Here is an 18,537-nt window from a genome sequence, read left to right as displayed (position 1 = left end):
CTGAAATTCTGCCTTAAGATGCTTCCGACAACCTACCTCTTTGTAGAGGTTTCTGACCCCCTGTCTTAATAGCTCCTTTAATGGCACAATATCAAATTTGATTTGTTCATGCTCCTGAGAAGTGCTTTACAATGTTTTTCTAGGTTCAAGGTGCTGCGTGAATTTAAGCAGTTGTCAACTGTCTTCTGCAAAAGGAAAACACCCTACTGTGTCCATTTTGGGACATGTTGCTGTGTTTTTATGGTTGGACACCAATTTAACCATTTAATGCCAGGAGACGAGTGAAAAGATTTTTCTTCAATTTACGCCAGTGGAGGGAAACCCGGGGGTCACATGCAGCCCACCAGACATTTTGTTGACCGTTGACCACACGCAAGGTTGCCACATTCTGCTGATGTCCATCTGCGTAGTTTTCTTTCGACCCATATGACTGAAGTGATTCACATGTGAAGTGAGGTGCGTGCTGATTGCTCACAACACTGACTGTGAGAGTTGTGCATTCAAAGTGCACATATAGTCGTGCATTCAAAATATACTCTGCATCCAAAGTGTAAATATTTATTTTGTTTTTACCATTTGCAGTTGATGACAATTCTACTAATGTATAAATGATGAATCATTTTCTACAACTCGATTTGAAATATTCAGTATAAATGTATTTGATCTTATTCGTGGGATCATGGTGAGTGAACAGGCCAGATTTCAATCCTGCGGCCCACTGAGGTGAAGGAGGGCCACTCATGCCGCCCACTCACTAGCCTAGGTTGCCCATCACTGATTTACACGCAGTCAAGAAGAGATCTGTCGTTGCAGAACTCAATAGCAGCAGTTGAACAATAACCACAACACTCGGAGAATTTGACCATAGTGCTACGAATAAGTAACCAACAGGGTGTGCTGTGGGACCAGTTCAGTACTGACTTCAAGAGTCCAGACTTCAAACTATGCATCTGAGGAGAAACACCCTTCTCTCTGAATCCTTTTATGTGGGCGGTGAGGTTCTTGTCAAGGGATTTCTTAACTTAGGTCAGCCCCCCTGTCGGCATGTTTTGGAAACAATGACGTTCGCAATCAGCCGCACTTACTCAGAAACTTTGAGCGGATGATGTTAACCGAGACCAAACTAGGGCGCAGTAGCAAGTGTTTGCGCGCCCGCCCGCCCGACTTGTAAGTTTCAGGTGAGAATTCTGTCAGTTTCAGGTGCACTCGGGAAGGAGGTCGCCGTTCGCCTCACCGCCTGGCCAAAGGATGGGTTCGAGCTGTGGATCGGACCTGCTCCTGCCTCTCAGCGAGAGACTTCGTTTGCCCATAGAGCAGGTACTAACCTCATATCTCAACTTTTATGCATATATTTTTGCAAAGGCGATTACTCTGGTTTAAACATCCAACAACTTCTGATCTAATTTTTAAAGCACAAATTTCTCAAATAATTTCAATTGACGAAAGACCAATGGGCAGCGTACCTTGATAATTAAAAGTAATTTATCCTTAAAAATATTAAATGTTAAAGAATGTTGCATAATTACTTTTCCTTTTTAAATAGAGTGGACTTTTTGAAATTGGATAGAATATTATAACTATTGGAACAATAAATGTTGGTAAGGAAAGGTTAGTCTCTACAGTCTATACCTTGGTTAATTAACCCAAAGGTTAATTTTAGGTGTTCCTGCCGGTACCTTCAATTATTTTGTTTCAATTTATCCAAAGATTCAGATTCTTTCAGTGACCTGACAAGCAGCGCTCCCAGGCAGCCCCCGTTGTTTCACTTCAATTCATGATGCTGATGAGTCAGCACTGGGGAACCCAGGCAAATGGCTGAAGGAATCTCTATAGCGAAAAGCCATGTATACTGGAGTGGGCTCTTTGTACATTAGCCTGCAGTCTGGTGTAAATCCTGTAACTGTGCTCTATTAATGAGCTGTCATCACACATTACATGAAGTGGTGTCCCCCTGATGCCTTCGCCCAGAGGGGTGCTACTGCCTTGACATGTACTCTGCATAATTATATATGCTCCCAGCACCTACCGTATCAAGTCCCTCAAGAACTGTGTATGTTACGGTGTGATCACTTCTCACTCTTTCAAACTCGAGGGAACTTAGGCAATTGTTTTTCATGGGACAATCTCCTTATCCCAGGAATGAGTCAAATGAATCTACATCACATTCCATCCCCGGTAGGTATATCCTTCCATAGTTGTGGAGACCAAAACTGTGCACAGTATTCCATGTGTGGTCTCACTAATGTAAATCGGAATGAGTCAAAGCATCTTTCATGACCTCAGGATGTCCCAAATCACCTCGCATCCAATTAAGTTCTTTCCCAGTCGTAACATAGGAAACATGACAGCCAGCTCTTTAAAAATGCAATAAAGATAAGGTTATCTATTTTAGTGATGCTGGTTAACAGGAATATAGGAATGGAGGACCTAGGAGCAGGAGTAACTCATTCAGCCCATCAAGCCTGCTCTGCCATTTGGTAAGTCATGGCTGATCTGATTGTGACCTCCACTTGCCTGCCTCCCAAGCCCCTTGACTCTCTTGTCGATCAAGAATCTATCTGATTCAGCTTTGAATGAGGGATAAATATTAGCCATGACATTGAGGTAAGCACTGTTGATCTTCTTTAGAATATGGAATGGGAACTTTTACATCCAGCTGAGAGGACAAACAGTTTGACATCTTATGTGAAAGACAGCACCTTCAACACTGCAGCATTCCCTTAGTGCAGTGCTAAACTGTTTAAAGTTGACAAGGCACAGGGACCCGATTCATATCGAAGGAAGTGAGAGTGGAAATTGCAGGGCATTGACCATAATCTTACAGTCGTCCCTTAACTCAGGGGACTGGAGAGGACAGGAGAATTGCAAAAATTGCATCCTTGTTCAAATAAGGTTGTAAGGATAAGCCCAGCAATTGCAGACCAGTCAGTTTAGCTTCAGTCGTGGGCAAGCTTCAAGAACAATTTTTCATCATAAGAATTAGCAATCACCTGAAAATATGTGATGTGGAGATGCCAGCGTTGGACTGGGGTGAGCACACTACGAAGTCTTACAACACCAGGTTAAAGTCCAACAGGTTTGTTTCAATGTCACTAGCTTTCGGAGCGCTGCTCCTTCCTCAGGTGAATGAAGAGGGATGTTCCAGAAACAAATATATAGACAAATTCAAAGCTGCCAGACAATGCTTGGAATGCGAGCATTAGCAGGTGATTAAATCTTTACAGATCCAGAGATGGGGTAACCCCAGGTTAAAGAGGTGTGAATTGTACCAAGCCAGGACAGTTGGTAGGATTTCGCAGGCCAGATGGTGGGGGATGAATGTAATGCGACATGAATCCCAGGTCCCGGTTGAGGCCGCACTCATGTGTGCGGAACTTGGCTATAAGTTTCTGCTCGGCGATTCTGCGTTGTCGCGCGTCCTGAAGGCCGCCTTGGAGAACGCTTACCCAGAGATCAGAGGCTGAATGCCCTTGATTGCTGAAGTGTTCCCTGACTGGAAGGGAACATTCCTGCCTGGTGATTGTCGCGCAATGTCCGTTCATTCGTTGTCGCAGCGTCTGCATGGTCTCGCCAATGTACCACGCTTCGGGACATCCTTTCCTGCAGCGTATGAGGTAGACAATGTTGGCCGAGTCGCACGAGTATGTACCGCGTACCTGGTGGGTGGTGTTCTCATGTGTAATGGTGGTATCCATGTCGATGATATGGCACGTCTTGCAGAGATTGCCATGGCAGGGTTGTGTGGTGTCGTGGTCACTGTTCTGAAGGCTGATCAATATCCATAATCTTCAGATTGTTCTGACTGTTCAGACTGTTCAGAAGACATTCAGAAGAATGTTCGCATTCCAAGCATTGTCTGGCAGCTTTGAATTTGTCTATATATGTGTTTCTGGAACAGACCTCTTCATTCACCTGAGGAAGGAGCAGCGCTCCGAAAGCTAGTGACATCGAAACAAACCTGTTGGACTTTAACCTGGTGTTGTAAGACTTCGTACTGAAAATATGTGGGTTGACTAGAGGGAATCCAGCCTGGATTTCTAAAGGAAAAATCGTGTTCAGTGAACTTGCTGGAGTGTTTTGAACAGGTAACCGAGAGGGTTGATGAGATTAATGTTGTTGATGTGGTATACATGGGCTGTCAAAAGCCATTCAGTAAGGTGTCGCACAGCAAACATGTGTGGAAAGCTATAGCTCATGGACAGTAGCAATGTAGATACAAAATTTGCTGAGTAATAGGAAACAGATCAATGGATATTTTTTGGCCAGCAGGAAGGTTTGTAGTGGAGCTCCTCAGGGGTCAGTATTGACTCCCTTGCTTTTCCTGATATATGTTAATGATTCAGATCTTGGTGTGCCGGGGACAATTTCAAAGATTGTGGGTCATACGAAACCTGGAAGCATTGTAAACAGTGTAGAACTCCAAAAGGGCTTGGACAAGTTGGTGAGATGGGCAGATAGGTGCCAGATGAAGTTCAAAGTCAGGAAGTGTAATTCATGCATTTTGGTAGTAAGGACATGGAGACAATATAAAATATGGTGTACAATTCGAAAAGTGGTTCAGGAGCAGAGGGATCTGGGTGTATATGTGCATAGATCATGGAAGGTTGCAGGCCAGGTGGAGAGAGCAGTTCATAAAGCATATATTATCCTGGGTTTTATTAATAGGTGCATAGAGTACAAGAACAAGGAGGTTATGCTGAACTTATATAAGACACCGGTTAGACCTCAGCCACAGTACTATGACAGTTCTGGGTACTACACTGGGAAGGATGTGAACACAGTGGAGAGAGGGCAGAAGGGGTTTACAAGAATGGTTCCAGGGATAGATTGGAGAAGTTTGCACTGTTTCCTTCGAGAGAAGAAGGCTAGGAGGAGATTTGATAGAGATGTTCAATTTCATGACGGACCTGGACAGAGTAGATAGGGAGAAACTGTTCCTATTTGTAAAAGGATCAAGAATGAGAGGACATAGATTTAAAGTGATTTGCAAAAGAAGCAAATGTGATGTGAGAAAAATGCTTTTTCACACAGAGAGTGGTTTGGGTCTAGAATGCATTGCTTGGAAATATGGTAGGGGGAGGTTCAGTCAAAAGAGAGCATTAAATAATTATTTGAATAGAAACAATATGCAGGGATGTGGAGAAAAGCCAGAGGATGGCACTAAGTTATAATGCTTATTTGGCGAACCAGTGCAGACATGATGGGTCGAATGGCCGCCTTCTGCGCCATAACAATCTTGTGGTTCAATTGGATGATTCTTGACTTAATTTTCGCATTTCCAGTGTTTTTACAACTAATGAAAATGCTCCGAGAAAATGAAAGGAACTCACAGAATTTATCATTTTTCTCTTGGGTCTTGCTCTCAGCATTCTGAATGATCATCATTAACCTGGAAATAATTTTCTGGAGACTCCAGGTCAATCCTGAAGGGTTGGCAACCTCTGCTGAATTTACAGGTCTCTGCTACACTTCGTTGTAATGGAGAGTTGGACAAAATGTCACTCCCAAGTCTTCTCACGGTCATTCTTGACGAAGTAGATTCATTTTCTCCTTTGCAGATACTTGTGGGAGAGGGACACTCAATAGCTGAGCATCTAATCTCTCTCTAAGCAGAGAATATCAAAAATTCACTAGCCATTGAGTGAAGAAAGTTCTCCGATCTAAATCCTGATTGACTCACCCCTTATTCTGAAGCTCCCCAGCCAGTGTAAACATCCATGTAGCATCTATCCTATAAAGCCCCTCAAGAACTTTACATGTTAAATTGAGATCACTTCTCATTCTTCCAAACTCCAGGGAACAAAGGATGAGTTTATTCAATCTCTTCTCATTGGACAATATCCTTATCCCAGGAATTAGTCTAATGAATCCTCATCACATTCCATCTTAGGCAAGTATATCCTTCTTTGGGTATGGAGGCCAAAATTGTACACAATATTTCATGTGTGGTTTCATCAAAGTGCTATAATCTCTTTACCCTTATACTGTATCAGGTAGCAGTAACTCAGCAACAACCTGCTAACTGCTACTCAGTTTGGGATCTGCTCCTGACCTCATTACAGCCTTGATCCAAACATGGACAAAAGTCCAGAGATGAAGTGCGCGATTCTCTGAGCACCGCACCGGGCCGGAGAATCGCCTCGACCGCGCCACGCCGCCCAAGTGCGCCGATGTGCGGAGAACCGGTGCCATTTGCGCCGGCGCGTTTGGCACGGCGCTGGCAGCGGGCTGCTGGAATCGCCGGATGGGCCGAGTGCGGCTACGACAGTTCACCCCTGTTCGCTGCCGGCGGGAACTCTGCGCGGGGCGGCCTGTGGGGCGGGGAAAAGCGCTCCTTCACCGGGGGGGCCTCCGATGGGGTCTGGTCCACGATTGGGGCCCACTGATCGGCGGGCCGGCCTCTTCCCCCCTCCCCCCCGGGGCCTACTTTGTTGCCAGGCCGGCCCCAAAACCCTGACGCCATGTTGAGTCGGGGCCGGCGGGCTGAAGATATCCCCCACGCATGCGCAGGTTGGCGTGGCCCAACTGCGCATGCACGGGTTGGCGTGGCACCCATTTGCCGCCGGGAAGGGAGGCTGGAGTGTCGTGAATCGCTCCAGCGCCGTGCTGCCCCCTATGGGGGCCAGAATCGGTCGTCCCCATGCCCGTTTCGCGCCGTCGTGAAATGCAATGGCGTTCACGACGGCGGGAACACTTGGGCTCCATTTTGGAGAATCTTCCCGCAGGGAGAGCAACTGGCCTTGATGCCAAGACAGCATTTGACCAATTGTGGCATCAAGGACCCCTAACGAAACTGAAACCAATGGTTATCAGTGGGAAAATGCTACACTGGAAAATTCATACCTGGAACAAAGGAAGCAAGGTAGCACAGTAGGTATAGGGGCTGGTTTAGCACAGTGGACTAAATAGCTGATTTGTAAGGCAGAACAAGGCCATCAGTGCGGGTTCAATTCCCGTACCAGCCTCCCCGAACAGGCGCCGGAATGTGGCGACGAGGGGCTTTGCACAGGAACTTCATTGAAGCCTACTTGTGACAATAAGCAATTATTATTATGAGCACAGTTGCTTCACAGCTCCAGGGTCCCAGGATCGATTCCCGGCTTGGATCACTGTCTGTGTGGAGTCTGCATGTTCTCCCTGTGTCTGCGTGGGTTTCCTCCGGGTGCTCCGGTTTCTTCCCACAGTCCAAAGATGTGCAGGTTTGGTGGATTGGCCATAATAAATTGCCCATAGTGTCCAAAAAGGTTAGTTGGGGTTACGGGGATAGGGTGGAGGCATGGGCTGATGTAGGGTGCTCTTTACAAGAGCCGGGGCAGACCCAATGGGCTGGATGGCATCCTTCTGCACTGTAAATTCTATAAGATGGTTGCAGTTGTTGGAGGTCATCCCCTCAGCTTCGAGACATTGCTGCAGAAGTTCCTCAGGGTAGTGTCCTAGGCCCAACCGTATTCAGGTGCTTCATCAATGATCTTCCTTCCATCATTTAAAAAAAAATGTTTTTATTGTTTTTTTCCATTTTATGTTTCACACTTCAGTTCATAAGTTAAATTACATGTTGCATACCCACGCAAAGCAAAACAGAAAACAAAACAGAAAAAAACCAAGGGAACAAATTGAAGTTATAAAACAATTACAAAGAAAACAAAAGAAAACAATGATAAAAGGGAAGACAAAGTCTATCAGAAATCCTCACACATATTTACAGGTCCTTGTCTCCCCTCTCGCTGTGGCAGTGGTCCCCTTTCCTCAGTCTGCCTTTGTTATATCCCCCATGTGGCCTGAGCAGCTATTTACCGGTGGTTTTCAGCTTGCCCTTGGGCCCGTCCCCACCTGTATGTATGTGTCTCAGTTCATTTCCTTTTGGTAGTTGGAGCTTTTCCGTGAGTTCCTCCAGGGTCGCAGTGTGTACGATCTCCAAAATAGACTGGAGCAACTCACTGAGGCTCCTTTTCATAGAACCCTTTAAACCCACAACCTCTGCCATCTAGAAGGATGAGGGCAGTAGATGCAGGGGAAGACCAGCACCTGTAAGTTTCCCTCCAAATCCCTCACTATCTTGATTTGGAACTATATTGCAGTTCCTTTACTGTTGCATGGTCAAAATTCTGGAACTCCCTTCCTAATGAAATGAAATGAAAATGAAAATCGCTTATTGTCACAAGTAGGCTTCAAATGAAGTTACTGTGAAAAGCCCCTAGTCGCCACATTCCGGCGCCTGTTCGGGGAGGCTGTTACAGGAGTACAGCAGTGAGGGTGAACCTACGACACATAGACTGTGTTGGTTAGAAGGTGACTCACCAAGAATTTCTCAAGGGCAGTTTGGGATGGGCAATAAATGCTAGCTTAGCTAATAATACCCATGTGAATGAACACATTAAAATAAATTCCAATCTCTTTGTAAAACAAGCTTATGTACTATTTACTTTCCCAGTTGCTTGCTTTCCATGCATTTAATTTCCTGTGATTTATGTACAAGAACCACCCAGGTCCCTCTGAATATCAACATAAGAATGAGAAGCAGGAATAGGCAATTTGGCCCCTCAAGCCATTCCACCATTCAATACGATGATGGCTTATCTCATCTCGGATTCATCTGTGTACATGTTCCTATCATCTCATGTGCACATGTAGTGTCCTCTCATCCTGTCTCCACCTTTTGAAGGTGGTGTCCTTTAATGCGGGAGTGAACCTGTGGTTGTTGCAGATGTGGCCATAGTGGATATTTTGGTTAGACCGAAGTGCTGTCTCACCTGGTACCACGTTCGGGGTGTGACTACTACCACTGGGCTTCTTGAGTACTTGGTAGGGGGGAATGGGAGTGAGGTTGTGACTAGGGCTTGGAAGGATGTCCTTATGCAGGAACTTCCCTCCATCCTCACCGTTCCGCTCCCGGTTCCTTTACCCATCCCCTCTCTCTCTGATGTGGTCATCCAATAGTAGAACTATAGGTTTGGAAGGGCCAGATCTCCCATGTTTCTCCTCCTTTTGTCGGACCTTCTTTTGGACCCCCCAAACACACACACACACAAAAATGCCATAATTAGTTTGTCCACCGTATTAAAGAGGGACTTGGGGATGGAGATCTGAAAAGGAAGAGGAACAGGAAGAGGAAGTACGTTCATTTTGATCGTCTGCACCCTCCCTGCCAGTGAGAGTGGGAGTGCGTCCCACCTCTGCAGGTCCCTTTTGACTTCTTCCACCAGACTCGTCAGGTTCCATTTGTGGATCCGTATCCAGTCATGAGCTATTTGGATTCTCAGGTGGTGGAATCTGGTCTGGGCTTGTTTGAATGGTTTTCCCTCCAGCTCTGTCCCTTCCCCTGTGGTTTCACCAGGAAAATTTCACTTCTGCTCAGGTTGAGTTTGTAGTCCGAGAAGGCTCCAAACTCCTTTTGGAGCTTCATGGTCCCTTCCATGCTGGCCCGGGGGTTTGAGATGTAGACGAGCAGGTCATCCGCATAGAGTGAGATTCTATGCTCTCTGTATCTCTCCACCCTTTCGCTGTTCTGAGGGCGATCGCCAGTGGCTCGATTACCAGAGGAAACAGCAGCGGGCTCTGTGTGCATCCCTGTCTTGTGCCTATAAGCAACTTGAAACATTTAGAGCTGGTGGTGTTAGTCCGTACGCTTGACATGGGAATGCTGTACAGTAGTTTCACCTAGGAGGTGAACCCTGGCCCAAACCCAAACTGTTCCAGTATCTCTGAGATACATGTACTCGACTCTGTGGAAGCTTCCTTCCATCATACGGAAAGAAGTGTGGATTTTCACTGATGATTACTCAATGTTCAGGTCATTCGTGATTCCTCAGATATGGAAAAGTCTTGTGTCCATATGCAGCTAAACCTGGACAATATTCAGGCTTGTTCTGACTGGTGTCAAGTAACATGCCACACAAGTGCTTGGCAATGACCATCTCCAACAAGAATCTAAGGATCTCTCCTTGATGTTTATTGGCATTATCATCACTGGCTCCTCCACTATCAACATCCTGGGGCTTACCATTGACCAGAAAATGAACTGGGCTAGCCATATGAATACCATGGCTACAAGCATGGTCAGAGGCTGGAAATTCAGCGAGAGTAACTCACTTCCGGATTTCCCCAAAGTCTGTCCACCATCTACAAGGCACAAGCCAGTGATAGAATAATCTCCACTTGCCTGAACGAATGCAGCACCAATAACACTCAAGACACTCCAACCCATCCAGGGCAAAGCAGCCGCTTGACTGAGACCCCATCTGTCATCTTAAACATTTATTCCCTCCACCACCAACTCTCCGGTGTCAGCAGTGTGTACGATTTCCAAAATAGACTGTAGCAACTCACTGAGGTACCTTTTCATAGAATCCTTTAAACCCACAACCTCTACCATCTAGAAGGATAAGGGCAGTAGATGCAGGGGAAGACCAGCACCTGTAAGTTTCCCTCTGATGCACGATCAATTACACAAAGACGAGGGTAGGATGTAATCGAGGCTTTATTACACTGAGATGTGTGGCCTCCTACAGCAGCTGACAAAATGGCTGCTGTACTGGGAGCACACATATTTATACTCCACCTACTGGGCGGAACCAGCAGGCAGGGATCTCCCCCCGTATCTGTAGTACAGGGGCCTTACCGTAAAGCACCTATATCAACATCCTATATATACAATATATACATCAGTGGTGACTACCACACCCTCCAAACCCCTCACTATCTTCATTTGGAACTATATCGCAGTTCCTTTACTGTTGCATGGTCAAAATTCTGGAACTCCCTTCCTAATGGCAGTGAGGGTGTACCTACGACACATAGACTTTGTTGGTTAGAAGGTGACTCGCCAAGAATTTATCACGGGCAGTTCGGGATGGGCAATAAATGCTAGTTTAGCTAATAATACCCATGTGAATGAACACATTAAAATAAATTCCAATCTCTTTGTAAAACAAGCTTATGTACTATTTACTTCCCCAGTTGCCTGCCGTCAATGCATTTAACTTCCTGTGATTTATGTACAAGAACCACCCAGGTCTCTCTGAATATCAACATAAGATTGAGAAGCAGGAATAGGCAATTCAGCCCCTCGAGCAGTTTCACCATTCAATACGATGATGGCTTATCTCATCTCGGATTCAACTCCACTTTCCTTCCCGTTCTCCATAACCCTTCAGCGCATTGCTAATTAAAAATCTGTCTATCTCCTCCTTAAATTGACTCAATATCCTGACATTCACCCCACTCTGAGGTAGTGAATTCCACAGATTCACAACCATTTGACAGAAGTAATTTCTCCTCTGTTTTAAATCTGCTACCCCTTAACCTAAAATTATGACCTCTCGTTCTAGATTGTCCCACAAGAGGAAACTTCTGCTTTAAGTCTGCTTTGTCAATACCTTTTATCATCTTATATACCTCAATTAGACCTCCTCTCATTAGGGCGGCACAATGGTGCAGTGGTTAGCACTGCTGCCTCACAGCGTCGAGGAGCCAAGATCGATCCCACTGTCCGTGTGCAGTTTCTACATTTTTCGCGTGTCTCACCCCCACAACCCAAAGATGTGCAGGAAAGGTGGATTGGCCATGCTAAATTGCCCCTTAATTGGAAAAATAAAATAAAAAGATAATAAAAGATCTCCTCTCATTCTTCTAAACTGGAGAGAGTAAAGGCCAAAACTGTTCAATCTGTGTAAGACTGAACCGTCTTACATCTCTGGAATCAATCTCTGGAATCAATCTAGTGATCCTCCTCTGAACTGCCTCCAATGTACTATGTACCTCCTCAAGTAAGGGGACCAAAATGGTACACAGTACACCAGATGTGGTCTCACCAATGCCTTTTATACAGTTGCAGATCCCTACTTTACACACTATTCATTTAACTATAAATGCCCAAATTCCATTTGCCTTCAAAGAACAAAGAAATGTACAGCACAGGAACAGGCCCTTCGCCCCTCCAAGCCTGTGCCGACCATGCTGCCCGTCTAAACTACAATCTTCTACACTTCCTGGGTCCGTATCCCTCTATTCCGATCCTATTCATGTATTTGTCAAGATGCCCCTTAAACGTCACTATCGTCCCTGCTTCCACCACCTCCTCCGGCAGTGAGTTCCAGGCACCCACTACCCTCTGTGTAAAAAAACCTGCCTCGTACATCTCTTCTAAACCTTGCCCCTCGCACCTTAAACCTCTGCCCCCTAGTAATTGACTCCTCTGCCCTGGGAAAGAGCCTTCCTTATTACCTGCGTACTCGCTTTCTGTGATTCATGCATGAGGGTCTCTGCACCAAAGCATTTTGACGTTTTTCTCCATTTAGATAATTTACCTTTCTATTTTTCTGACCAAAATGGACCTCACACTTATCCACATTAAACTCCAACATTTCCCAGTCTCTCCCCATTTAACAAAAAAATTGTTTTTCTATTTTTATTCTCTACATTTATATTCCACCTGCTATGTTCTTGCCCATTCAATTAACCAATGGCTCTTTTGCAGCTTCCTGCATGAGTGTCCTCCTCATAACTTACTTTCCCACTTGGCTTTGCATCATCAACAAAAGTCAACACCTGATCCTCTCATCTAAGGCACCAACATAGATGGTAAATAGCTGATACCCAATTACTGATCCTTGCTGTAGCCCACTAGTTACAGCCTGCAAACCAGGAAATGACCTGTTTATTTCTATTCTGTGTTCGATCTATTAACAAACCTCAAACTGTGCTAATATATTACTCATGTCCCAAGGGCCCTAATTTTGTGTAATAACCTCTTTTGTGGAATGTTTTTTGAAAATCCAAATCCGCGACATTGACTGGTTCCCTCGATCTGCTCTGTTATTTACAACCTCAAACTCTTAACAGATGTATCAAACATGACTTCTCTTTCATAAATCCCTGTTGACTCTACCCAATCATAATTGACTTCCTATGTGTTCTGTTATCACATCCCTAATAGTAGTCTCTACCACTGATGCCGGATAACTGGTCTGGTGTTTCCTGATTTGTCATCCACTCCTTTCTTGAATAGTGGGGGTACGTTTGTTACTTCCAATCCACTATAACTGTTCTAGAATCTAGAGAATGCTGGAAGATTAAAATCAATACATCACTATATCTGTACCCAAGGATTGGGTCGCTTTGTCGACTTTTCCGTTCTTTTTTTCCAGTGCTAGTCCTTTACTAATTCAGGTGTCTAAGTTCCTCATTCTCACTAGATCCTTGGTTCTTCATTATTTCCTGGATGTGTTTTGTGCCCTCAACCATGAATTTTAGAATCCTAGACTCGTGTAGCACAGAAATAAGCCATTCCGCCTATTGCTTCTATTGTTAGGAAATAGAGATGGCATAAATAATTTATATTTGTATTTGTGGATATTAGGAATAAGGTATAAGTTTAAGGAAGCTTAATATGGTTCTATATTTGTGTGCTAAGGGGTCAAACTTCAGTTTGGCTTCATATTAAACAAAGATGTCTACAGGTCCAAGTTTTAGTTTCACTTTAAACGTTGCCTGCATTATAATTACAATTTCAGGCTTTAAAAAAAACCTAAAGCTGTTGCTTAGCAACCAGAGGCTCACACTGAAAAGCAGAAGCATTTGAGTTCAGCTAGAAATAGGTAACTCAGAAGCAAGAAGCTTTCCACAGAAACTGCCAATACGGGGAGGACTATACAGGAGAACAACACAGGGAGGAGTATACAGGAGGACAAAAAGTATGTCCCAGAAGCTAAAGGAAGCAGGGAATGGGTTGGCCAGTTAAGTTGGGGAAAAAAGGATAAAGTGACAAACTGTTTGTAACTTGGTTGTGTTCACTTTGCTGTTTGTCTGTGTTATTTTTGATTGTGTTTGGAATAAAGTATATTTTTAAAAATGGAATTAGGGAATGCAAGTTCCAGGAAGTTGAAGGGACAAAGATCAGAAATATGGTAAAGGGTTCTGTTCAGTGAAGCCAGGTGCAGAGAGAGAGGCTCCCAGTAAAAGACAGGGCTGCAAGGTACAGACCTGAAGATGTTGGCTAGTGAGAAGCCAGACACCCAAGGTGGAAAAGGTTGGTGACATCTTAATACAGTCTGTGAAGCATGGGTGTTCTGTTGGTGCGACTGGGTACCTGAGAGATGGTGTGCAAGCTTGATTGCATCTGGCAATCCAGGGCTGAGGAATATCAAAAGGAGAGATTGAAATCATGGATGTGGCTCCTTGGTGAAGGCATCCGAGAGAAAGCCTTGTGTGGAAGAAGATTCCAAGTATGTTCTTTGAGAATGGAGTTTGGAAACACTTATGTGAAAGTCAGAGTTCCTTCTCCACATGTTTGAGTGGGTCTCTTAGCCTGAACATCTTTGGACTGTTTTATGAAAGAAAAATATTTGGATCTACTGAGAGAGAAAGATACTATTGTACTTTGCATGAATCTTTATAGAAAAGCAAAATACTGCAGAAATGCTGGAAGCACCCAGTATATATGGCAACATCTGTGGGGAGAGAAGCGGGAGTTAACATTATAGGTCAATGACTTTTTATTAGATTTGAGAAAGGTTAGAAATGCATTGATTTTAAGCATGCCAAATGTTGGAGGGTGGAAAAGTTCAAAAGGGAACTCTACGATAGGGTGGAAAATGGGAGACACTAAATGACAAAAGAGTTATGATGCAAAAATGATGTTATGGCAAGTGAAGAAACAAGATACAGTCTGTGAAACCGTGGTGTTCTGTTGGTGCGACTGGGTACCTGAGAGATGGTGTGCAAGCATGATTGCATATGGCAATCTAGGGCTGAGGAATACCAAAAGGAGAGATTGAAATCATGGATGTGTGAATGGCAGAACAACGACAGCGGCTCCCCGAAAACAAAAAACAAGAGAAAGACTGGCTAAAACATGAAAGAAAAGCAAAGAAAGAGGGGCAGAGATTATGGTCTGAAATTGTTGAACTCAATGTTGGGTCTAGACGGCTGTAAAGTGCCTCATTAAAAGATGATGCGCTGTTTCTTGAGCTTGGAACACCGCCGCGAGCCGAGGGCACAGAGGTCAGTGTGAGGGCAAGGTGGAATAATTAAAATGACAGTTTATTGGCAACTCGGCCATGTTTGTGAACTGAATGAAGTTGTTGGACAAAGCAATCTCTCAATCTGTGTTTGGTCTCTCCAGTGTGGAGAAGACTGTATTGCGAGCAGCGAATGCAGTATAGTAACTGCAGTGTAAGAAGTACAGGTAAGTTGCTGTTTTACCTGGAAGGAGTGTTTGGGGTCTTTTCCAGGTGAGGAAAGGGGAAGCAAAAAGAGCAAGTGTTACATCTCACTGGTATGGAACTTTGCATCATCAGAACCGATGTGACAAAGGTGGAGAAATTAGTAGAATGAAATGGAGTACTGATAGGAGACGTGGTCTGAGCATTGCAACAGAAAAGTAAAATATTACATATGATGGGAGCCGGACTTCCGGTGGTGGCCATGGAGTAAGTGGTCGCACATTTAGTGGCTCCTGCTCGGTGTGATATTTTTTGGTCCTTCCCCACCCGATCTGAGGAGTTTTGGATGGCAAAAAGTTCATGAGTGCTGAGGGAATGTAATACTCCGCTGATGTAACGACGAAGAGGCAGCAGCTTGACCGAGAGAGTGATAGAGTTGCGACACGGGAAAAGATGGGGAGAGTGCTGGGGTAGTGCTATCCGCTCCGTGGTCCATTGAACAGCTGGTGAACTTTCTGAACAACAAGTTCCAGCAGCAAAGGAAGAAGGCCTTCGAGGACCTGGCTAAGATGGTGGAACCGCTCAAGGCGGCTATTAAGCATGTGGAGCAGAGGCAGGATGCACAGCGCCTGGCAATCCAGAAGATGGAGGAGATGGTGGGGGAGCACAAGGATCGATTGACCTCACTGGAGACAGAGATGGGGATGGTTACGAGCAGCCAGAAAAGGCTGAGGGAGAAGTTGGAGGATCTTGAAAACCGCTCCGGGAAGCAAAATCTTTGGATCGTGGGGACGCCTAAGGTTATTGCAGGGGGGCAGGCTACTGAGTATGTGGCAAAGATGTTGGAGAAGCTGATGCAGGTGGGGGCCTTTGACTATCCTCTCGAGGTGGGTCTAGTGCACAGGGCACTGAGGTGGAGGCCGCATGCGAGGGAACTGCCAACGGCAATGGTGGTGAGGCTGCATCAGTTCCTTGACAAAGAGAAGATTATGAGGTGGACGAGGCAACTGGGAGGAGCACGAGCTGCGTATTTATCAGGACTTGGACGTGGGGTGACCGAGTAGAGAGCCGATTACGACTGCCCTCTACAAGAAGGGGATGACGTTCGGGGTTTTGTACCCTGCAGACTGAAGGGCAGACTGGTGGGATGAGGGGTATTCAGTGACCCCGGGCAGGGGCCAACATACTAGCTCATTGGGTTAGTTAATGGGAGTGAAGTGGGGTTTGTCAGGAGGAGGGTGTGGAGGAGGGGGAAGAGGGCTGGTTCTTTGTCTGGTTATGGGGAGGGGAGGTGGGGGGGTGGTTGCTGGTTACGGGGAGGTGTTTTGGGGGGGCGGTTGCTGACCGTGTGAGACATGGACCGGGGGAGCTGGCGAAAGAAGGGTTATGGCTGACCGCCAAAGAAGGGGAGTGGGGAGCACGGTACCATAGTGGTTAGCACAATTGCTTCACAGCTCCAGGGTCCCAGGTTTGATTCCCGGCTTGGGTCACTGTCTGTGCGAAGTCTGCACGTTCTCCCCGTGTGTGTGTGGGGGTTTCATCCGGGTGCTCCGGCTTCCTCCCACAGTCCAAAGATGTGCAGGTTAGGTGGATTGGCCATGATAAATTGCCCTTAGTGTCCAGAACTGCCCTTAATGTTGGGTGGGGTTACTGGGTTATGGGGATAGGGTGGGGGTGTGGGCTTGGGTAGTGTACTCATTCCAAGAGCCGGTGCAGACCCGATGGGCCGAATGGCCTCCTTCTGCGCTGTAAATTCTATGATTCTATAACTGTAACCCAGTTGATTACATGGAATGTGGGTAGTTGAGTAGGCCGGTTAAATATCACATGTTTTTGCCTGCTTGAGGAATTTGAAGGCGGACGTCGTGTTTGTTCAGGAGACACACGAGAAGCTGGGAGATCAGACGAGGTTGAGGAAGGGATGGGTGTGGCAGTTGTTCCACTCAGGGCTGGACATGAAGATGAGGGAGGTGACGGTGCTGGTCAGTACGAAAGTGGCTTTTGAGATTGGCAGTATTGTAGTTGACCCCGGGGACAGATATGTGTTGGTTAGTGGGAAGCTGGAGGGAATAACTGGGGTTCTGGTGCCCCAAATTGGGATGATATGACTTTCCTGAGGTGGGTATTAGGGAAGATTCCGGACCTGGACATGCATCGGCTGATATGGGGGACGTTTTAACACAGTCTGGATCCGGGCTGGACTAGTCGTGTCCCGGGTCTTTGAAGATTTCGGCTATGGCGCAAGAATTGAGGGGATTCATGGACCTTTTGGGGGTGGACGAACCCATGGCGGTTTGGGAGGCCAGGGTCGAAGAGTTCTCGTACTTTTCGTATTTGAACCAGGTGTACTCCCGGATTAACTTTTTTGTAATGGATAAGGTGGTGTTGGTGAGGGTAGCGTCGGAGTATATGATGATTGTGGTCTCTGACCATGCACTGCACTGGGTGGATCTGCGGGTGGTGCAGGGGGAAGGTTCAGTGGCTGTAGTGGAGGTTGGATGTGGGATTGTTGGCAGATAATGTGGTATGTGAGAGCTATGTAGAGCTGAACAACACGGGAAGCTCATAGCCTCCACAAGGGAGATCGGAAGGGTGAGGGTTGAGAGAGGCAAAGTGGTGTCAGATCCGGAGGGGATGAATGGGGTATTTGAGGCCTTTTACAGAAGGCTGTATGAGTCGGAGCCTCCGTCTGGGGAGGAGGGTATGAGGCGGATCCTGGATTGGCTGGCGTTCTCGGTGGAAGAGGAGAAGGTGCAGGGATTGAGGGTCCTGATTGAGCTAAGGGAGGTGATGGACTGTGTAGGGTGAAAGTGCAGGCAGGAAGGCCACAGGGCCGGATGGGATTCCAGCCGAGTTCTGTAAGAAGTTTGTTGTGGACCTGGAGCCCCTACTTCTGGGGATGTATAATGAGAATGCCCCCCCCCCCACATTGTTGCAGGCATCCATTTCATTGATTCTAAAGAAGGAGAAGGACCCGGAGCAGTGTGGGTCAAACCGCCCGATTTTGATGTTAAATGTGGATGCAAATTGTTAGCGAAAAGTTAGGCGTCGTGGATAGAGGACTGTGTGCTGGGTGTATGAGGAGAGGACCAGACTGGGTTTGTGAAGGAGTGGCAGCTGTCGACAAACATTACTCAATGTTATTATGATTCTCTTGGAATGGGCAGAAATAGGAAGTGGTGGTGGCAAGGGACATGGAGGAGGTGTTTGATCCGGTTGAATGGACGTATTTGTTGGAGGTGCTGAGCCGGCTTGGGTTGGGGCAGGGCTTTGTGGACCGTGTTCAACTGCTGTACAGGCCGATAGCTAGTTTTGTAATAAACAGGACGAGGTCTGAATACTTTGGTTTGGACCGGGGAATGAGGCAGGGTTGTCC

The 18,537-nt window shown here is 46.1% G+C and overlaps 1 protein-coding gene across 1 annotated transcript in view; it reads left to right on the top strand.

Moving 5' to 3' along the window:
* Nucleotides 1-978: 978 nt before the first annotated feature.
* Nucleotides 979-18,537, top strand: part of LOC140415425 (lysophospholipid acyltransferase 2-like) — a 150,468-nt gene continuing 132,909 nt past the window's right edge. The window contains exon 1 of the mRNA XM_072501053.1: nucleotides 979-1,317. Within this exon, the coding sequence (XP_072357154.1) occupies nucleotides 1,249-1,317 (69 nt within the window). The 5' untranslated portion in view covers nucleotides 979-1,248. The remainder of the gene's footprint in view (nucleotides 1,318-18,537) is intronic.

This window comes from Scyliorhinus torazame, chromosome 1, assembly GCF_047496885.1.
Source record: "Scyliorhinus torazame isolate Kashiwa2021f chromosome 1, sScyTor2.1, whole genome shotgun sequence".
NCBI classification, from domain to species: Eukaryota; Metazoa; Chordata; class Chondrichthyes; order Carcharhiniformes; family Scyliorhinidae; genus Scyliorhinus; species Scyliorhinus torazame.
Note: the sequence above shows the minus strand (reverse complement) of the source record. Positions and strands in the feature narration are given on the sequence as shown.